The 21,346-nt window shown below is 50.1% G+C and overlaps 8 protein-coding genes and 1 non-coding gene across 9 annotated transcripts; 6 read left to right on the top strand and 3 right to left on the bottom strand.

The window, feature by feature from the left end:
- Nucleotides 1-202: 202 nt before the first annotated feature.
- On the bottom strand, nucleotides 203-2,386 carry AtWU_07085 (HET domain-containing protein; the record flags this gene model as incomplete). The annotated part of the gene is made up of 1 exon (XM_035502194.1): nucleotides 203-2,386. The coding sequence occupies one exon, from the start codon at nucleotides 2,384-2,386 to the stop codon at nucleotides 203-205; it is 2,184 nt and encodes a 727-aa protein (XP_035358087.1).
- A 987-nt stretch (nucleotides 2,387-3,373) lies between these two features.
- AtWU_07084 (acid protease) lies at nucleotides 3,374-4,888 on the top strand (the record flags this gene model as incomplete). Its single annotated transcript, XM_035502193.1, has 3 exons — nucleotides 3,374-3,550; nucleotides 3,612-3,918; nucleotides 3,972-4,888. The coding sequence occupies 3 exons, from the start codon at nucleotides 3,374-3,376 to the stop codon at nucleotides 4,886-4,888; spliced, it is 1,401 nt and encodes a 466-aa protein (XP_035358086.1).
- Nucleotides 4,889-5,583: 695 nt separating this feature from the next.
- AtWU_07083 (sterigmatocystin biosynthesis regulatory protein) lies at nucleotides 5,584-6,690 on the top strand (the record flags this gene model as incomplete). Its single annotated transcript, XM_035502192.1, has 1 exon — nucleotides 5,584-6,690. The coding sequence occupies one exon, from the start codon at nucleotides 5,584-5,586 to the stop codon at nucleotides 6,688-6,690; it is 1,107 nt and encodes a 368-aa protein (XP_035358085.1).
- Nucleotides 6,691-6,964: 274 nt separating this feature from the next.
- AtWU_07082 (Zn(II)2Cys6 transcription factor) lies at nucleotides 6,965-9,119 on the bottom strand (the record flags this gene model as incomplete). Its single annotated transcript, XM_035502191.1, has 5 exons — nucleotides 6,965-7,569; nucleotides 7,625-7,917; nucleotides 7,976-8,191; nucleotides 8,245-8,910; nucleotides 8,959-9,119. The coding sequence occupies 5 exons, from the start codon at nucleotides 9,117-9,119 to the stop codon at nucleotides 6,965-6,967; spliced, it is 1,941 nt and encodes a 646-aa protein (XP_035358084.1).
- A 520-nt stretch (nucleotides 9,120-9,639) lies between these two features.
- On the bottom strand, nucleotides 9,640-11,328 carry AtWU_07081 (MFS general substrate transporter; the record flags this gene model as incomplete). Its single annotated transcript, XM_035502190.1, has 3 exons — nucleotides 9,640-9,966; nucleotides 10,024-10,904; nucleotides 10,962-11,328. The coding sequence occupies 3 exons, from the start codon at nucleotides 11,326-11,328 to the stop codon at nucleotides 9,640-9,642; spliced, it is 1,575 nt and encodes a 524-aa protein (XP_035358083.1).
- Nucleotides 11,329-12,761: 1,433 nt separating this feature from the next.
- On the top strand, nucleotides 12,762-14,582 carry AtWU_07080 (MFS transporter; the record flags this gene model as incomplete). The annotated part of the gene is made up of 1 exon (XM_035502189.1): nucleotides 12,762-14,582. The coding sequence occupies one exon, from the start codon at nucleotides 12,762-12,764 to the stop codon at nucleotides 14,580-14,582; it is 1,821 nt and encodes a 606-aa protein (XP_035358082.1).
- Nucleotides 14,583-15,944: 1,362 nt separating this feature from the next.
- Nucleotides 15,945-16,731, top strand: AtWU_07079 (60S ribosomal protein uL24; the record flags this gene model as incomplete). The annotated part of the gene is made up of 4 exons (XM_035502188.1): nucleotides 15,945-15,963; nucleotides 16,043-16,155; nucleotides 16,402-16,434; nucleotides 16,492-16,731. The coding sequence occupies 4 exons, from the start codon at nucleotides 15,945-15,947 to the stop codon at nucleotides 16,729-16,731; spliced, it is 405 nt and encodes a 134-aa protein (XP_035358081.1).
- Nucleotides 16,732-17,411: 680 nt separating this feature from the next.
- Nucleotides 17,412-18,923, top strand: AtWU_07078 (prolyl hydroxylase family protein; the record flags this gene model as incomplete). Its single annotated transcript, XM_035502187.1, has 2 exons — nucleotides 17,412-17,697; nucleotides 17,752-18,923. The coding sequence occupies 2 exons, from the start codon at nucleotides 17,412-17,414 to the stop codon at nucleotides 18,921-18,923; spliced, it is 1,458 nt and encodes a 485-aa protein (XP_035358080.1).
- A 679-nt stretch (nucleotides 18,924-19,602) lies between these two features.
- Nucleotides 19,603-19,718, top strand: AtWU_r43. Its single transcript, XR_004775225.1, has one exon. It is a non-coding gene; the product is annotated as a 5S ribosomal RNA (ribosomal RNA).
- The last annotated feature ends 1,628 nt before the right edge of the window (nucleotides 19,719-21,346 follow it).

The raw sequence follows: 21,346 nt of genomic DNA, 5'->3' as shown, positions 1-21,346 counted from the left end.
GCAACATGGATCCTGTAGATATCAGGCTGTAGCATTCTCGTATTCCCATTCATCTACTGTCAATCCTAATCACCATTACTATATCCAAAATGAGCCCACCACGCAGACCAGCCGACTACTACAATCCAAAGCCAAACTAATGTAGATCATCTATTACAGATCTGTCATATCTCCACCCAATCCAACCAAGCATCAATCTCATCTAAACAATCTCCACCGTAGCAGTTTCACTCCCCTCGAAGATAGGACACGACCTGCTATCCGTATCTGCTAGCAATCTATCCCACAGACCAACCCCCCTTCTCTCAAAAGCGCCTAGCTTGTGCGTCGATGGCACTAATATGAGGAACCATGTTTCCGGGCCCATCCTCTGATTCCGCTCAGACACCCAAGAAAATAACCGGAGGCAGTAATATGTTTCGTCTGGATTGTGCACCTCCGGCTTATCGAGGGTCACACTTACCTTCTGTCCATCCGAGCACTGCACGAAGGTATAATGTCGGACTTCGTCTTCATGAATGACTTGCCCTTTCTGCTTCTCTGGTAGTCCCTCAAGGCGTATCAGTTTTACTGGCGCAAAGGCGCTCGTCAAAACAATAGAACCGTCTGTAACAGCACTCATAGGGTCCTCCAGTAGCTCATGCTGACAGTGGACTCGCTCGACGATGCACTGATCAATGGCCACGGGCTCATATTTCCATATCTCCAAGGGAAGGTCAAATCGATAGGTGACAGGTCTTCCCACAGATGCCCACGACCAGGTCGGAATATAGTATGCAGCTTCGTTCGCGTTCACGGTCCCGTTTTCCGGTATCTCCCCACCTTCATTAGGGGGCTCAACCTCCCACGACAGATCAAACGGAAGCTCTTTCTTCCAAAGACCAGCCAGATACTCAACCGCTGCTTCGGACCCTTGCCGCATATGATTCCCCACCATTTTCGCCAGTCCAGAAATAGCTCGTAACCGGTCATGCTTCTTAGTGAGTGACCTGTGGGAATAATCCGAGACAAGATCTCTCCATCTCTGGTATGGTGCCTGGTGAGGCTCAAGCCATAACCGTGAGCCCAGGGAAGACCGATGCCACTCCGGATATCCTTGTCTCTCGGATTGGACTTTCGTCTTCAGGATTTCGGTTTTGATAGAAGCCCCGAGCTTGCCGTAATCGAGAGTCGTGTGTCGTGGTACTTGGGGTGCCACTGCGTGTCCGCATTCACAGAGCTGGCGACAAAGACACTCCCAGATCATTTCGTTGCCATCGTAGCAGAGTCTGCGGTTGGGTAGGACGGATTCTTGTAGACACCATCCTCTTGTGTCGAGAGATGATCGGTCTCGATATGATCTGGGGTAGAACTTCCCGGGGCGTATTAGCAGGTCCAAAGGAGGGGCGGTGTCGGGGCGGATAGTGCAAAGGAGTTGTTGCCAGGTAGGGGCACCGAAGCGCTGTTTGCCGAGGAATCCCATTTTGCATGAATTGGGTTCCATGACTGAGATGGTAAGGTACGAGTTGAGATAGATATCGTGCATTGCAGATGCATCGTGTAACCAGGCAATCCGATCATCTTGGACGATGCACAAAGAGTCGACCCAGAGATTAGGTATCTCGAGGTTTCGGCAGACAGTGATGGCATCTTGAAGGGCGAGTGGTAATGTGGTGAATTCGATAGCTTGGTAGTGCGATTCCAGGTTATGGGTTGTCGTGGTCAGGACTTGGTCAAGATCCTTTCCCCAGCAGTAGCTAAGGCATGCGTAGCGTACCGGCTCGACAGGTTCAAATAGGAATGGCTCGCGTGTGCCATCCGACGAGCCGACATTGACAAGACGCCGCGGTTTGTAATCAGGGTTCGGAGGCTTACAAGCTCCGTCATGCTCGTCACAGTATGACAGCCAGTGACGAGCTCGTTCGAAAGCTGCTGGTGAGCCTGAATCATGCGTCACTTCAAGGGATTGAGCGAGAAATTTCCCCGTATATTCGGGGCTCTTGCCGAAATGAAAATCAAAAAATTGCGCTTCGTAACGTGCAGTGGCAGCACGTTTGAGAATGTGGAAGGTCGTAGGTTGGTCCAAGTCAACGTCTTCCGTTCCCTCGGGCTGCTGCAGATGCAGGGTAAATTGAGGTACTATAGTAAACCAGTCGTCCTCTGATTTCGCCCGCTGGTAGTCAACTAGACCGAGATACGCGTTCTTTTTTACCCAGCCCGGTTTGACAGCTTCAATGACTTGCAACACCAGATTACAGTCCAAACAGATAGATGCATTTATCAGAAAGATGGCAATGGGGGTATTCTCGATTCCAATGTAATCCGCCCTTTTCCGCAGAACCACGTGTGGACAAGTCTGGTTTGGGTCTGCATCTGGATTGGAGGAGTTGGAAGACATATTCGGCATTGCAGCTGAACTTGGGGTACCTAGGGTAGGATTAGGATTAGGATTAGCACCTACTGAAAAATGATTGACAGCATCAGTGCCCGCTGCCCCGCTCCAACAGAAGGTTTCACATCAGGTCAGTCGGGCGTTAAGCGATAAACACGAGACAAGCCACTCTGCTCAGCCTCATCCTCTTCTTAGTCAAGGTCAGCAAAGCGATGAGGGTCTTAGTCAGCCGGGACGAGGTGAACAGGCCGTCTATGGGATTCATCATGACCTATCGCCATAAGAACCATATCATTGAAATCCAGGCTTGTTATAGTCTGCGGAGAAGGAGGCCCTCGCCCAATTACAGCAAAAGCAAAGATGAAGATGATGCCTGACATATGGTGCCTGAGAGACGCTTATATCATGTGATCTCGGCTATGATGATCTAATCCAGTTGGGTTAAATTGTTCCATACTCAGTTAATGTCAGCCTTAAACGGATGAGGCTTTTCCGCATGATTCAATTTCAAGAAACCCAACAAAATAATCAAACAGCCAAGAATACAGACCCAGCACTTATACCTAGCTGTGCAGCATAAAATAAACAACTTGAATCAATACGAGCCCCAATGTAACCTCAGACTTTGGGTGATTCCTCCGTCCAATCGGATTCCCTACAATCAAACTTGGGATTCGCCGGACTCTCGGCAACCCTAACCTCTACCAGTAAAGGCTAATCCTACCCCCACCCGAGATTCGCATGGCTTGGACCCCTGAAATATAGTCCCTTTATGTGCCTGAAATGGAGCTCGTTATTCGTCTTGCAGGGTCTTCGAGCCTTGGCCTTGGGGCTGCCAAGCGGGCGGCGGAGTGTGCCCCGTGGTTCCTTGATTTGGGAGTAAATGTGATGTCTATCCTCACTTAATAAAAGCAAGGCCCTGCATCGATGAGAAACCCCAGTCAACAGACCGATTTTAGAAAGTCGTCGAAAGGTAGATGTGTCTGATCTCACTTCATTACCATGCCATCAAGTTCTTCGCGCCTCACCATCACGTTGGCACTGTCCATCTGCAGCAGTGCCCTATCGAGCCAGAGAGATGATTCATCCGTGGTTCCCTTTCCTTTTGACCATCTTGAGGATGTCCATGTTGTCAAGCGGGACAGCCTCAAGACAGTAGAAGCTCCCCTAGTGATATATGTCAGTCTGCCATTTCACTCTCCATACATATCACCAACTCGACAACCCTAACAATCAACAGGGCGACAGCTACTGGATGAATTCCTCGATCGGAACACCTCCGCAGTCACTAAGTTTCCTACTTGATCTTACGCGCTCAAGAGTCGAGCCCGCATACACCCTCGATGAGGACTACACCTGTTCCGACGATGAACTCTGCTCGGAATTCGGCTTCTACAAACCTACCGATTCATCCACCTATCAGCACCTCACCTACACACAGAAACACGATGCAGGCGTGGACTACACCTACACCGATACCATAACGCTTGGAGATCACGCAGCCGACCAAGTCCCACTCGACATGTACCTTTTGTCCTACATTTCCTGTCAGTTCCTCCCCTCTTCGCCACTCATAGCCCATCAACTAACACTCAAGTAGACAGCTCCCTCGGCCTCTCCTCCGTCAACACCAGCTTCCCCTACATCCTCGTTGACCGCGGCCTGACCACCTCACCCTCCTTCAGCCTAATCGGCGACAACGGCAACACCACCACCCCCAGCATTATCTTCGGAGGCATCAACACCTCCAAATTCAACGGGCCACTACAAGCCTTCTCCTTCGCTGATCACACCATTACCAACAACCCCTTCGTCACTCTCGAAGCCGACTCCCTCCAACTAACCACCAACACCAACGACAATTCAACCTACCCCATCCCCTCCTCGACCCCCATGATGCTCAGGACCGACGAACTAATCACCTACCTCCCTAACTCAACCGTCCAATCCCTCTACAACGACCTAAACATAACCACCGACGGCGTAATTTCCAGTTCAAGATTCTACGGTGTCCTTCCCTGCTCCCGCCAGGAAAGCGAATTCCATACTTTCTCCCTAGTCATTGGAAACATGACCTTCTCTGTAGGCTGGGATGAGCTCTTCGTCCCCTGGACGCGTGACGGACTGTGCAAGTTCGGTATCCAGGCCCAGGAGTCGGATTACAAGACCCATGCGGAGCTGGGTGTCCCCTTTGTGAGAAGGATGTATGTCGCCGTGGATTATAATAATCAATTTGTTGGGGTGGCGACGCTGAAGGATGATGATGATCAGGATGGGGGTGAAGATGAAGTTGTGGAAATTGGCACTGGAACGGCGTTGCCGAGTGCTGTCGGAGATTGGCCGGCTAGTATTACGGCGTATACTCCTGCAGCTTCGACGGGGACGGCTGCTGCCACGCTGACATTTACGACGGCGACGTCAAGTGGTGGAGGTGTGGTGCCGACGGGTCTCTCAGAGATGGGTAGGGCATTGTTGGTCCCGGGTGTGTTGGCGATGGCGGTTCTGCAGGCTGCCTAGACTTGGGATCGTGGTAAGATTATCATGTATTTGAAGTAGTTCTGTACATTGTTTTTCTACTTAGTAATTCAATATGTGTACACCATGTAGACCACTGTCAACTGCTTGCATGAACGCTAGATTATTGATCCGTATACTATAGACCAGACAGAATCCCTTTTCACTTTGGATGTATATATAGTTCCTATAGTTTTAGAATAATAAAAAGACATTAATCTTATCATTTTCATCGTCACATCGTCACATAACCGTTAGACAATACCGATATTGTATATAATCACGTGAACATCCAGCCCTCCAAATCACCTGACAAAGCGGTCAACCATGCCAAAACCCACTGACCGCCGGGATTCAATCGGGGTTCGGGGGATTCCCGACATCCACAGTCGCCTCAATTGTAGATGACACCCGCCCGGAATTGGTTCTTGGCGGGGTTCTTAACATTAGAATTAGACCAATCATTGACTTTCTTCCCCTAAGGGCGCGCTTTTTAGATACTACTGCATCATGCTATCATCGGATTTGCGCTCACGTAGAGATCAAGTCCGCTTCATTTTGTGCACGGAATTCGTAGATTCAGTTGGCCGTTAGCAAAGATGGAATCGATATAAGTACCCTGCCAGGAGAACAGTCTGGTAGTAAGGTAAAAGTGATAGCACTTTAACATTTAAGTGAATAAAGTTACCAAAATCAAAATGTTTGACCTCTCACCTCCATCCACAACTCCCAGTCTGTCTGACGACAACTCCAACACTACAAGCAGTCGAAAGACCCGTAACAGCTGCGACGCTTGTGCCAAGTCCAAGTTGCGCTGTGGAAAGCAACATCCTCGATGTGAGCGTTGCGTCTTGAGGAATCAAGCGTGCACTTACGGGCTCGCTCGACCGAAAGGACGGCCACGACTCTCTCATCGCTCGCCTAGTATCTCTCTCCCCTGCTCGACAGGTCTAGACCTGAACATACTCTCTACGTTCTACGATCCTGAACCGACACCAGACATCTATCTCGACTGTTCTTCGGGGACTACAGTCACGTCTACATCAACTCTCATTTCTCCTGGCAGTCAACATCTGGAGGACTGGCAATTCTTGGACCACGAGCTTAACCTTCCATTTGACATCACCACGCCTCAGTTGACTTTTACGTTGGCAACTGCACAGCCAGATTATCAGATGGCTTCGTCGACTATTCCGGTCTCGCCTTTGCTACGTTCCTCCCGCGCATTCTCCCCTAGCCCCAGCAACTCCTTCGCGTACAATCAATCCTGCACCAGCTTAATGCTGGACACACTCAAAGAACTCCACCTTCCGCTTGACTATTCTGTCCCGGATGTGGACATGTCTGAATGTCCAAACATTGGTACAGTCTTGCGGCTCAATAACGATGCAATGGATAAGCTTACATCGGTGCTGGAATGTGATTGCCCCGTGATAACTCCACCCTATTTCTCCGCGTTGGTGGCCCAAGCGATCATCAAGATTCTCAGTTGGTATGATAAAATCATTTCAGACTGTGAAACCTTGAGTTCTCAGTTGGGCACTACAGTCCTGGAGTTTGCTCCATTCAAAATTGATGGAATTGAATTGAGCAAAAGTTATTCTAGAATAATGGTGGTCCAGGTTGTGATGAATGAATTGGACAGAGTACAAACATTAGTGGGGATGTTTGCTCGCATTTACTGTCGCCATCACAATGACTCCCAAGATGACCAAGAACTGTCTATGAGTATCGCCTTTGAGGAAGCATTGCGGAGAAGACTGAACGTGACCAGAAGCCGTGCGGAGAAGACAATGGCTGGTTAGGGTGACTTTGGTTGCTTAGCGAGTGCATATGGGTTGTCTTCCGTGTTGTCCCGTACAATCTTGTTGTACATAGGTGATATAGGTAAAACGGTAAAACCAACGAACCATGAGGATCGTGCAATCGTCGGGGATCTTAACAATTGTACGATCTTCATTTTTGGCGCGTTCCGGCTTTCTGGCGGTAATAAATCAGAGACCTCTGACACTCGTGCATCGCGGTAGGCCGTAACATTAGTGTAGACAGCGCTGTAGCGCATGTAGTTTTGGCATGCGATCATCCATTTTCGGTCTGGTTCATGGTGTTCAGCATATCTGTTAACCAGTCATTGTCTCCCATCAGTGGCAAAGCATCCGACGGCATAGGCGGGATGTTGGGAAGATTCTGATCAATGATTGGTGGGACTGGATCGACCACAGATGACACTATAGGATCAGTATTCAGCCTCGTTTCCCACCCCACGCGGACAGCATGATATGTCTGAGCTATTATGGAGCATATATCCGCCTCAGTACCTCCATCCAATCCATTTATGGTCGACACTAGACTCATGTGACTAACGATGGTGTCCAAAATCCTCAAGATATCGGCCGTTCGTCGAACATTGGCCGTATCCCAAAGCGGACTCTCCAGAGTTGAGAGCTGGAAGAGAGTTGCCAGGTTTTGGACCATTTGAGCAAATACGGCGAATGGGAAACCAATATATTCCCCAGGCGGTATGCTCAAAAAGACGTCGAACCATGACTTTGTGGCGTCGAGGCAACCGTACAGGTAGTCGAGGTGCTCGTACGTCACATTAACAGTTGATGAAATAGCACCCTTCGGGAGTGCAGACTCGTAAAGGCTCAACGACGTATTGTAATGATGTAAAAGAACGATTTCTAGTCAATATGAGCATGGAAACCGTATGTAGTGTGTGGAACCTTGAGGACTAACTATATCCTTTGGAGTGACAGCCATGTCTGCTCATAATTTCCTGGAGGCGTGACTGCAGCTGCGTCTGCATTGGACGGAGATAAACGGAAGGCGACGGTCGCATCGACTCAACGCCCGATGAACCTCCATACCTGCTACCCAGACTTAGTCCGTCCGTGACTAATTGAAGTCGAACTTGCTGCACAAGAATACCATCATTGGCACACTCTTGCTGCTCTTCAAGAAGGCGAAGACAGTCCTCCAAGTGACGTGTCCAACGCAAAGAGTCACTCTGCTGAAGGAAGGTCGCGATACTGAATGAGGTTAGTACATCATTTATTGTGATTAGACGGAATCATGGGGAGTCATTACGTCGATGTCAGTAGAAAGCACCCCAGAACAGCCCTGCGCTCCTCCATAACCTGGCGCGGGGGTGCTGTACGGTTTTCGTGTGGCTCTGGATGAACGCACAGCAGCATGTGCTTCCCCTTCGCCTCTGGATTGAAGAGACCCATTTCGTATACAATCCCCGTCGCTAACTGTGTAAATACATAGATGTTGGCTTTGTTGTAGACTTGCTGATTGGACCTTGACACCGCATGTCAGCCGACAGGCAGTGTCCGTGATGACTGACTACATACCATCCAAGATATAACAAAAGCCCTTGTAGCATATCAAGTTCTCGGCATGAATATTCATGCACCAATCTCTGCGCTACCGTGTGTTTGATGCGATCAAAGAGAATGCGACGTTGTGCGCTGCTTTTGGACGCGATAGCCATGATACAAAGCCATGTAAATGGTTTATCACGACGAAGTTTCTCTGCAGTCGTGCCTGACGGGACATACAGGCAGGGAAAGTACGGTAGCATCTTAGTGAGGAATATAGTAAAATATTCCTCTGCCTGGATGCCTGTCGGCTCCATGGCATGCTCGGCCGATGCGCCGGTGGATAACGAGCCTCCGCCGTCCGACAGGCTAGCTTCTGGCGTCGACTCTGTGTCATTTGTGCGACGTGTATCAATTGAGTTGAGCCCCGAGCTGCTCATGGAGATGTCAGATCGGCCTGGTGGCGACGCAGCATTACTGCTGGCGAACTTCTGGTTTTCGGGTAATTGCGCCAGCTCTCTGAGTAAAGTTGTAGAAGCATTTCCGGGGTGTACGCCAGCTCGGAGCAGCGCAACCAAATCCTCTATCTTATTCTCCAGCCGGTTCGTCTTCGATATATTCTTAGATACGGCTGATCTTCGTTTGGTCGAGCGACGGGTAGTAGCAGGCTGGCGGCATTCCTTGTCCAGGCGTTGGCATCTATGAATCTGTTACGATGGCAACTAAACAGGTAAGCAACATACGCACCTCTGACATTTCCCGCTGGCTTTGGAGTAGATGCACTTGCACTTGGCCTGTGAGCAGTCTACGCAGGAGCGACCGTAAGGAGCGGCATAGGTGTCGTGCTGCGGGGAATTATCCCAGGCGTCGCTCGACTCCGCAGCTGTACTGCGGTCAGTCGAGGCCATTGACCGGCTGCAACGCGCTCCAAAAAGCGTTGCTTCTCACGGCGCAAAAGAGTCTGCAATCACGTAGGGTACCGAAGCAAGTAAATGGGAGACATTAGGAAAGTCAGTGAGATTGAATAATTGAGTGAGATAGTGAGAAAGCGCGAAGGAGGGCGGCGTGCCCAGGCGCTAGTGGATGACGCTAGCGCCTTTAATATCAGGCATCTATTTGCAATATGAGACAGATAAGCGGGCTCTGAAGTAGTCCAAGGCTGCGAATTAGTGACTAGTCTGTGTTGTATTGTGATCCCAAGTTCTTAGAGGGATGGAAAAGCGTCTTGAACCGTCATTATCATTACAAACAATCGCATAACCTCCAAATCTAGGATTAGTCACATATCTGCTCTAGTTAGGCTCCAGATCCACAAAAAATTAGAAAACCTCATTAAAAAAGAATCTATACAGTATACCATATACTCTATGTCTAACGGCACCTCTCTCTAGATGCTGGTCATCTGTGTAATGGCACAGCGCCAGTAGCTCAAGCCTTATTCTGAACGTGCTTACTCATGGCCCGAATTCGGTGACCATAGCGGTAGAGTAAGAATGGCACAGGAGCCATTATGGTAGCCAAGATACCCACCATGGTGAGCACCCAGTGCGGAGTCATATGTTGGTACATCGGCACAGATGCGGGCAGTAATGCGCCCGAGATAACATAGCGGCTGAACGACACGAAGGCGAGGGCGGAACCGGCATAGGTCGTGTACACGAAACAGATGTAGAGGTATGTCGCCGTGAAGATGGTGACGAGAGAGTAGCCGAAAACTAACGTGCTGATGATTGGTGACCAGATGCTGACACCGGGCTGTGTCCTTCTGTCAGTAATGTTGGGGTTTCGCAGAACGAGCCAGTGACGACTTACATAGCAGGTCCATCCCATCCAGAACAAGGAGATTGGCATCAAAATCGAGCCCCCAACCATTGCCCAATAGAGTGATACCTCCGCCTGTAGGGCTTTTCCTTCGGCCGCAGCCTTAGCCGCCGCCTGCTTGGTCCAACGATAGAGGATCGGTATGAGCACGAGGGCAACGGCGTCTCCCGCAAGCATGGACACGAAGATGACGTAGGTGAGAGAGGTGGAGATGCCGTAAGTGTTGGTGAAGATGAAGGGAAATCCATTCAGAAAGGTGAACAATACAATGTATAAGAGGACCAAGTAGAAGGAGAAAACCAGGATAATCGGCTCAGTATAGGTCATCTGAAAAGGACGGTAGACATTGACAAGAAGACGACGACCAAGAGAGCTAGCAGATGCATACTCATCGACCTGGTAGCGAGAATCTCCTGTCTGATCTCGAAGATGTTTGGCTCTCCATTGCAGTAGCAACGGGCCGTAGGTTTCCGGCTGAAATATGGCCACAAATATGAAGACTGCTCCGGCGATGATGAGGGAGATCCAGTCGACCCATTTAAATGTGGATCCTGGAATGTAAGCGCCAATTATAGGACCAAGTATAGGCCCAGAGTACGACGCCAAAGTTACAAACGGTAGGCTAAACGTGAGCTCGAGAGGGTTCCACAGATCACCCACCGTGCCACCCGCAACGGTCATCGGAGCGGCACCAAAGAAACCGGTTAAGAAACGAAAGACAATGGCAGCTCCATAGTTAGGAGCTAGTGCCTTTCCCATGACGAAGAGCATAAAAATAGCCAAATTGGTGAAGTAGACAAAATTGCGGCCAAAGGTTTCCGAAATAGGACCGACAAACAGCGAGCCAAAGCCCACACCAATTAGATACATACCTGCTCAGGGAAATTCAATCAGTTTGGCATTCTTTAGCGTTCGTAATGTCAACTTACCAGTGGTCATGGACCCCGCAATTGCACCCACGCCATAGTGTTCATTAAAGGCATCGGAGACTGGGGCGTCTATGGTACCGGGGATGGTAATGGCCAAGGCGATTAGACAGGTTGCTACCGTGCAAAACCATTTCTTGGGGCGGCTCCAGTTCTGAGGATTGTGAAGGTCACCGTCTTTCCAGCCAACCAGAAAGGTAACAGAACCATCTTGTTCGTCTGGACGAGAGACTTGCACCCCAGGGATAAGGGCAGATGCCTTCTCTTCCGGGGTCGATATGCCCGAGGAGCTGTCGGAGCAGGGGTAGAACCTGGCTATGTCCGCCCTCACGGTGTCTCGGAGGCTGGTATACTGACGCAAAGTTGCCATAGTGTTACACGGGTGCTTGGAATCCAGGTTGCAACGAGGCAGAAGATGGAATGAATTTGCTTGAGCCTAACATGATGGCGGGCAGTGGTCGCAAGGTAATAAATACCTTCGGCCATATTCTGTACATCACGCATAATATGAGGAGTGCAGAAAAGTCTCCGATACATACAGATTATTGATGATGGTGATGATTAAGGGAGCAATGCTCACTCAACTCGGGCTTATACAAGTCACGGTGAAGCTCAATCTAATCCGCGGGTAGAATCACCCCGAGTGGATCGGCGGTTCGGCCACATTCCATGGCTCTGATTGGCCAGCAGCGACATTAATCATCTTGCCTCAGGCTGACACGGATGAATGGCCCGCCGATTGTGTCCGACGAAGTCGATTTAATCAGATTGATATTGGCAGTGAATTGCCCGGTTTGACTTCAGTTTCATATAAGTTCTCTTTTCTGGTTATAAACATCCATCTGGCCACTTTTTAGCCACAGCGACCGTCACAAGAGGATTTGACCATGTCCGGTCCACCAGTTTACAGAAACTGTCACCTTCATCATGAGACTCTTGAGAGAAGCAATTCGTAAGATGCTTGACAGAGGGCAATCGATTTGATGTTTCTCTCGGGCCTTTGATGTCGGAATTACCTTCGGGATAGAAAGGATGAGGCTGATAAGCGGTGATCATCTAGCCTGTGTAGCCGCGACACGTCAAATCAATCTTGCTCACTACTGCTGTAGGAGATGAGCCTCAAATTCCCATGCGCTGTGTGGGGATCATTCCGAAGAGATAAGTTTTTTGAGTAGTCCAGTCAGTGGAGATGGGAGGCTCTCCACCCGAGTATGCGTGTTGACATGGCAGATCCCCGAGCTTTCCTCGCGGTAATCTTGCGAAATCTAAATCTGACAGGTCATTATTAATGCCCGAAAACTGCACAGATCATTTTCTGCGCTTGGTGCACGGTTGAAATCTAATTGTCAGCTGTTGAGTCGGATTGCCAATGCCTTTTTCCCACGCTACTAGGGCTGACGTGATTTTCCATGGGCTGCTAAAACTCTAAGATACGCTTACCAAGCCAGCCAACCGAATTCGATGGAAAACACGAGTCCAGCTCATTTTGCATCTTCTCGTATCTAGAGCTGTCGATGATGGCGTGGCTTCGTTTCCGATCAGTAATCATCGACATCTTATCGCAACCACCTCCAATGCAGCACGACACCTGGTGGCTGAATAATGGCCGCTTCCTTCATCCATGGAAGCAAAAAGGTGTCTTTGTTTGAGAGCTGAATAATCCGAAGAAGTATACCAGCATAGCTTCACGATAGGTATAAATCCACGAAGATGGCGCTCATGGAATAATGCGTTCTCGCATCAGTCAAGCTCCTCTATTTCTCATCTACTCAGTAGAAAGGAAAGCACACAGTCTTCTGACCAATGGAAGGCCTCATCCGCAATAGTACAGCTGGCCAACTGCTGCGCTGGATAACCAGGAATAAAGTTCTACTGCATCCTGAGGAACGTCCGGACTTCCAATGCCCTCATTGCTACGCCGACAGAGCCGCCTCCCCGACACTGTTCGCTCATGAAGGGGATGGCGAGCCGTCCCCGAAGCCCGAATCTGACGCCGAAGACGAACAACGCGAAGATGCGACAGAGAAACCCTCTCGATCCGAAACTCCAGACGGAGAAACACTGGACGCAACTGAACTGACCCGCGTGCCTTCGATGGCGGACGTGGAAAAGGTCCAGACCCAAACGGACTTGGCACGTATCTATACGGCTGCCACGCAAACAGAAGCACTGCAGAAGGCTCCTAGCCGACCTATCGCACCTACCAAGACCGCAGATGGTACAATCCTGGTTGATTGGTATACCACGCGCGATCCCGAGAATCCCCAGAACTGGACCACTACCAAGAAGCTAGTCGTCGTCTCTCAGATCTATCTCTACACCTTGGTCGTCTACATGGGCTCGTCCATTTACACCCCCAGCGCGACTCAGATTCAAGAACGGTTCGGAGTCTCTTCGACAGCTGCATCGTTAGGTTTGGCTCTATATGTCCTCGGATACGGCATCGGCCCGATGATCTTCTCCCCGCTTAGCGAGATCCCCAGTGTCGGACGCAACCCTCCATACATCATCACCTTCCTCCTGTTCATCCTTTTCAGCATTGGTGCTGCGGTGGTCAACACATTCGGAGGTCTCCTCGTTCTCCGCTTTCTTCAAGGTTTCTTCGGCAGCCCATGCCTTGCGACCGGCGGTGCCAGCATCGGCGATGTATTTAGCCTTCTAAAGCTACCATACGGTCTCTCCGCATGGGCTGCCTTTGCCACTCTGGGCCCTGCCCTGGGGCCCGTCATTTCGGGATTTAGCGTCCCCGTCGAGGGCTGGCGCTGGTCACTGTGGGAGACAGTCTGGATGTCTTCACCAATCCTAGTGGTGATGTTCTTCTTCCTTCCCGAGACATTCCCCGACGCCATCCTCCTCCAGCGCGCGCGACGCCTCCGCCGACTGACCGGCAACGACAAACTCCTCTCCCAGTCGGAAATCAACCAGAAGAAGCTCACCTTCACCGCAGTGGCCATGGAAGCACTCTACCGGCCCCTGCAAATCGTGGTTCTCGACCCCGCCATCTTCTTCGTCAACATCTATACCAGTCTCATCTACGGCATCTACTACTCGTTCTTCGAAGTCTTCCCCATCGTCTACATTGAGATGTACCACTTCAACCTCGGCCAAATGGGCCTCGTCTTCCTTAGCATCGCAGTGGCCCTCGCCATCGCCGTCCCTGCCTACTTCATCTACCTGAACAAGATCTTCGAGCCCGAGATCCGAACCCAGGGTCTCCAATCCCCCGAACGACGCCTCATTCCTGCCCTCTTCGCTTGCTTTCTACCTCCGATCGGACTGTTCCTCTTCGGATGGACCTCCCGCACCTCAGTGCACTGGATTGTCTCTGTGATCGGTATCCTGATCTACACAATCGGCATCTACGTGGTGATTCAGTGCATCTTCATCTACATCCCCATGACGTATCCGCAGTACGCGGCTAGTCTGTTTGCAGGGAATGACCTCATGCGCAGTGCGCTGGCTTGTGGTGCGGTGCTGTTTGCACGTCCCCTGTATGTCAATCTTGGTGTTGGTCCAGGGATTAGTCTGCTGGCCGGGTTGACAGTGGGTTGCATTGCGGGGATGTTTGCTCTGTATCGCTTTGGGGCGACGCTGAGGGCGAGGAGTAGGTTCACGGCGAAGTAGAATGGCGGTTAGTTGGAATTGGAGCGATATCTTCTCTAGATCATGGGTTCGGGTTTGCGTTGGTGGTTATCTTGTTATGATGATATATGATGATAGTAACTAGTAATGATAATAATACTGTTTTGCTCTTCAGTTCAGCGTGACAATGTCTGCTTTATGGTCATAATGGCGGAAACCGCTCTCACATTACTCGGGTAATCTAGGGGTAGATAAGGCGCAGGCCGATAAGGAATTCCACTAACCGCTTTCGGATGTGCATATAAAGCCGACTGGCATGGTGGAGTTGTTGATATGGAAAGTATTGATGACGATGTCTTATCGGACAAAATATTCTAAGTCCACTCGAGTATAAGTACTGTGAGCATTAAAATACGAAATAATGGAGCGCGGTGTCACGTGCTCAACGATCTCGTCATATCTTATCGTAGCCTCGTGTGAGGTGATCATGAGGGATCCGATGAGGCTTCTCGTTAGGATTAAAAACGATTAATTGAGGATATTTACTGGGAGAGTGACGAGTAGCAGTGCTAGTGTCGCTAAGGCGGGGGCGTGAATATCAATGGTGATGAACCGATTGATGGATGATCAGAAGTGGGTGATTAGAGTCAGTTTGCATAGTAGGACCCGTTATATATAGTTCCACGGACAGGAGCCTCGGGAGTAGGATATCAACCATGAATGAAGTTTTGGGCTTTTAGCTTGAGAATAAGCAATATTACTACATGTTTCGAAGTGAAATAAATTAGATAATCTTCACCATTAAATCATGTGTTTTCTGGGGAAGAACATACCAGGGTGGTATATCAACTCCGGGGCAGCCCTATTACCTGTCCTAATCGGGTAGAGAGTATAGCCAGTTCCTTCCGCGGGGAGCACCTTTAAAATGCCCCTGCATAAGTGCAAAGAAATGGATATAACAGTATATAATAATTTATTAGAAATATTTCGAAGGCCATACAGTTAGTTACAATGATAACTATACTACTCAAAAATCTAGATACCTTAATCCATGTAAAGTGTGGTATAGATAGTGACTATTCTTAGCCGTTCCATCAATTATCCCCTACTACTATCTACAATACTCAATACTACTACTCCTACTGTACCCTCTGAATTAAGGAGCAATCGAGCCGGGCTCCAGTCAGCATCGAGAATGGCTGCGGGCGGAAACCCACACTAGCCAATCACAACGCTGGACCTGGCCGCTAGGCGAAGCGGGGGGTCATGTGACGCACAGCCCGAATTTTCGGCCACAAACGAAACAGATCCAGCAAAGCAGTAAGACTCTTCCTGACGACCTTTCCGACGACCCTCACGACACCCGTCCGAGTTCTCCCACGACCTTTAGGTGGCATATTCACAATGGCTGTCAGGAACTCCAGTGCGTCGTCCTGTTCTGTCGATTTTTCTCGATCTCGCCAATCCAATCCATACTAATTTGAACTTCGTGATGATTTCAGGTCTCGCCTCTTCTCGCCGCAAGTCGCGCGCCGCCCACTTCAACGCCCCCTCCAGCGAGCGCCGCGTTATCCTCTCTGCTCCTCTCTCGAGCGAGCTCCGCGCCAAGTACAATGTACGTTCGATCAGACCGATGTGATTCCTGTTTTTTTGCAGCCCCTGGGATTTTGTGTGTGTGCGGAGATGGATTTGGCATGGTTTCTTTCTTTCCGGTCGGGGACAGGTTGGATCAGGCCAGCGAGTTGGGGATTTGGCAGGAAGATACAAAAACCAGATCCAATCGACAAGCATCCAATCCGAGACATCAGGCATGACGAAACAACGCTGGGAGAATATGGTTCTAACGCAAGTCGTTTGATAGGTCCGCTCCATGCCCATCCGCAAGGACGACGAGGTGAGCCAAGGCTGATTCTAACCCGACATCTAATCCACTCGCTAAACTGAGAATAAGGTCATGGTCGTCCGTGGCAGCAACAAGGGCCGTGAGGGCAAGGTCACCAGCGTCTACCGCCTGAAGTGGGCCATCCACGTCGAGCGCATCAGCCGCGACAAGAGCAACGGCCAGAGCGTCCCCATCCCCCTCCACCCCTCCAAGGTCGTCATCAAGAAGCTCCACCTCGACAAGGACCGTGAGGCCATCCTTGAGCGTGTTGGCAAGGGTCGTGAGGCCGCCAAGGCCAAGTCCGCTTAAATGGGGGATTTTTGTGAGGTTTAGTTCATATCTGGCAAATGGCAGTGATAACGCGGGAGTTCCGGAAGACGCGAACAATATGGGATCTTGCCTACAGTCGGGATATATCTATAAAACATGATGTATTCTGATGAATGAAAAACGAAAAATTCAATTTCCTCTACCTACTTCAAATTGGCACCCCCAGAGACTTTGCGTGTTCTATCCGGTGGACTGGCTGCTGCGACCGTTTCCGGGGACTACCTTATATCTCCGGACGGAGCAGCAGAGCACGGTGCTTTCTCTATCTCAGGAATAGATATTGGGATAGAAGGTGTCGTCCGGACCTTTTCGCCAGTCAGCACTTCCCGGCATTGTGAATCAACCCCAGTTTTGAAGTCATTGCACTTGTGACTGTAGAGCGGTGCTCCCCCTTGTCCATTCACAGTAGCCCATACCTTCTGGTCATCCTCAAAACCCTTGGGTATAACTGTAATTCTTGCTGGATTGTCCACTTCCTGCATGTCATTCCTCAGTAGTGTCAGTGCCACTGCCAGAATCCACGGCGGGTCGGCCAGGCTTAATAATCGGGTTCTCGACTGCCGCAAAAATAGTTGTGGGAAATCCGCATCCCCACCGGGTATCCGTCAGTTATCAGCAGCCATTGTCCCCCCAGCTGGCCATCAGCATCACCGATAACGATGGCCAAGTCAAAAGCTGCCAAGCGCAAGCGCAACGCCCAAGCCGATCTCCCGCAAAAGGTCCCCAAGGCTGCATCCACGGTCCTCACTCCCCCTCCCGATGGCGCCAGTCGAGAGCCGAAAAACCTCAGCACCGTCGTCCCCGACGAGGACCTCGAAATTACCGTTGAGACGCTCACGACCTTGACTCAGTACCCCAGTCTGACCAAGTCGAAAGCATGCAAGGATCTCCGGGTGGCGGTCTACGAGTTCCGCCAGGCCTGTACTACGGGCGTTAACAATGCCGGTATGCTGCTGTTACACTGTCTCTAATCAATGGTGGCAATTAATCGTTCGGTAGAGGGCGCGAACCTGACGGCACGAATTACCGGCGCCCTGGCCGACAAACGATACCTGGAAGCAAAGATCCTGCTTGCCGAGATGAGAATCCGGGGTGAACAACCCAAAATCGGAGCCTTGTGTCGCTGGGTACGAGATCTCGACGTCGTCAGCGGCCTCTCCACCCAACCCGAAGCCCGCGAGAAGGCTACCCTCGAGCGCACGCCTCAGGACCTGGAACTACTCGGCGTTCTGGATGCCATCCTACGCGTCAGCACTCCCATCGACCTCAGATCGAATGCAGTCGACTCTACGGATCCCATCGCCTTCCAGTCCATCTGGGACCTCCGTCCCAACACCACACCCCTCCAAGTATATGCCTCCGTCCTCGATAAATCGATCCTGAACGAAGCTCCGAAAGACCCCGCTGCCCTTCGTGTCATCGAAACGACGCCTGGCCCCCTCCGCAAACCTCCGAACCATCACCCCGCTATTCTCTATACTACACGTCCGAATGCCGTCCCGCTGGACCCCGTTAGCCCATCGATCACATATCACCCCCACCCTGCGGTCCCAGGCCTCGGACTGGCCTTGAACGTCCTTACGCCATCCGAATGCAGGGCTATTATCGCCGCCGGCGAATCCGTCAACTTCTTACCCGACGTCCCCATGCGCGAAGACGGCGACATGAGTATTCTCGCCCACAACTTCTACTGGGTGATTGACACCACATTCCACGACATGCTCTGGGCACGTATATCCAAGTACGTCCCGCAATCTATCAACGGTCGTCTCGTGCGAGGTATCAACCGTCGTTTCCGGGTATACCGATACGTCCCTGGTGCCGAGTACCGGTGCCACATTGACGGCGCTTGGCCGCCGTCGGGTATCCTTCCCGATGATACATATGTGTATGATGCCTCGCCGGAGGATAAAAAGCAAAGCTCCATGTATACCTTCCTCCTCTATCTCAATGATGAGTTCGAGGGCGGTGAGACGACTTTCTTCATGCCGGCCGCTAGGGAAGGGACACTAAATGCATACCCCGTGCGTCCTGTCATGGGTGCCGTTGCCATTTTCCCACACGGAGAGGCGAACGGGGCGTTGTTGCATGAGGGGACAGGGGTACGGAAGGGAGCGAAGTATATCATTCGGACGGATGTGGAGTATGACGTTAAGCCTAGCGAGGAGTAAAAATAGATACCAGTATATATGCGTATATACAGACAGATTAGTAGATACCAGATTGGAATGTGATTTTTCATATATGTTCCAGCTATATCGTGTTCAATATATGACGTGGAGGGTGTTCGTACTGTATATTTACTATACTGAAGACATTGACACAACAAATCCTCTTTGTAATGCTACACTGGTTATTAGAATAAAAGAGCTTGTACTCTATAAGTACTACCTCGCTCCGAACTTTATCGTGCTACCAATTCATCAGCAGTGTCATGTTCATCCTGCTGCACCCGCTATATATATTCACCGTATCTCAATACTATACACCAGTGATTGAAGCCGAGTCTCTCGGACCAACTGCTAATGAATAGTGCGAAATCGAATACTCTTTCACGTACTGCTATAGCAAAGCATACGCTTTGGTAACCCTCAAACCGAGTCCACTATGAAGACAAATACTATACAAACACAACATAGAATTATTGATCTAACAGTCATTGATGAACCAGAACCCTATCGTGGCTGACGTAATGTCGTTGTCTCCGTAAATATGAATGATCACGTGCCACAACATCTTAAAGGTTCTGGCATTTGAGTACGGAGAGGGTTGGAACGCACCATTCCCTTTTCGCGATTAAGCGAATGAATGTGCACTATATTATCCTAGTCAAAGACAGATCTAGTACATACGACCACAGGGTGTGGAAAACAGGGCTTCCCGTCCGCTCAGCCGTACTTAAGCCACACGCCGGGAGGTTAGTAGTTGGGTGGGTGACCACCAGCGAATCCCTTCTGTTGTATGTTTTTGCCTTTTTAAGGCTATCCTGTTTGCTTGCCCTTTTTCTTCTTCTTTTGTTCTCGTATGATTTTATGAAGTTATAGAGCAATATCGAGTCAACGTGGGTTGAAGTGCGAGACTGGGATCGCTCGAACGCACGTCCTGAGGTTCGTACCTTGCCGAAAGTTGACGTAGCTAATCCGGAGAACTGATATACTGGCCGACCGGAGCAGTAGGTTTGGCAGTGGGGCCATTTCTGGAAGACGTAGCATTCGCACGCTTTGTTGAATTTGGGAATGGCAAGGAGACGCCAATTGCAATATAGGAGGTAAGCAAGCAAGGCATTGGCTGAACCACAGCAACTTTGGTAATGTAAACCTACTACTGCTATCTTACATCGCAATCCCAAACTTGTTCTCGGCAAGAAAGAAGGGCTCAATTCAAGGCCCGGGCGTTGGAGCTCTTCCGCCGGAAAGACAAATCATTTAAAGAAGACTTGACATTGCATCTAGGTGAGGAATTGGAATTAGGTAAGTGTGTTAAGCGCACGTCACTGGAATCTATTAAGAGCGGTACTGCGTAATAGTGGCATGGTCTAGGACTACCATACTGGATGGAACATGACTTAAAATCATCGGGCTATCTCCGAGCATAGTTTGTTCCCTGGCATTGGCACTGACGGCAGCGTCCCCCCTCCCCCACTAAACCTTGATGAGATCTTCACCAACGACTACTTCACGGACATTGGAGACCTCGAACATAATAAAAATAGCTTAGATTTCGGCGACTCGTCGCACTCGGTACCGGTCACAACATCAGCCGACCCAACGGCGACGACCGGTCCCGAGGACGGCGTGATCAAAGATGCCACCGAGCTGTTCGATTTCGACCAGAGCAGACTGATTATCTTGATCTGTATCTTGTATGTTAATTATGCGTCCACTGAACTGTCAATCATGCAAATCCTGGTCTGACAACAACGCAGCCGGCACTGATGCCGCCGAAGGCAATGAAGACACCCAATTAGGCGACGACACAGACATAGTATGACTGGCAACTGGGAAAAGGCATTCCTTTCTGCAGCAGAGGTAATGCGAGTGACTGAGGGAGGGCTAGCCCCTATAGGTGTTGAGATTCTCTCTTTCACTAGAGTGGCACTCAGAACAACACCTCCCACGCCCACGGAGGGGAAAAGTTGTTACAAAATCTATACGCCAAAGTTCAACCCAATCGCCGAAGACCCACTTGAACCTCTCAAGTGATACCACACAGATACCTTCGTTCGGGGAAGCCCGAGGGCTGTCAAGGGGGCCTTAATTTATGTCACCGGCGACATCAATGTGATGCTTTTCCTGGCATTATGGAAGAGTATCAGTCATATAGAAAGAAACGAGACATAATAAAGTCTCTGGTTGGGAAGTAGTATTCCGGAAAGATACTTCGAGGTCACTAGGAACATGAATTGACTAGCTCTGAAAACGGTCCATTGTAGCATCTTCCGTTGGTTATTGACGGATGATTACTCTAACCGACGCTGGTATCAGCAGTGGCTCCCACAACTACTGGTATTTCCTCGACAATATATACAAATTAAACAAGAAAATTGAACAGTCCAGACTAGGCAGGCTGATGTTATCCCACCCCACGAGATCAA

Source organism: Aspergillus tubingensis (assembly GCF_013340325.1).
Source record: "Aspergillus tubingensis WU-2223L DNA, scaffold_8, whole genome shotgun sequence".
Classification (NCBI taxonomy): Eukaryota; Fungi; Ascomycota; class Eurotiomycetes; order Eurotiales; family Aspergillaceae; genus Aspergillus; species Aspergillus tubingensis.
Note: the sequence above shows the minus strand (reverse complement) of the source record. Positions and strands in the feature narration are given on the sequence as shown.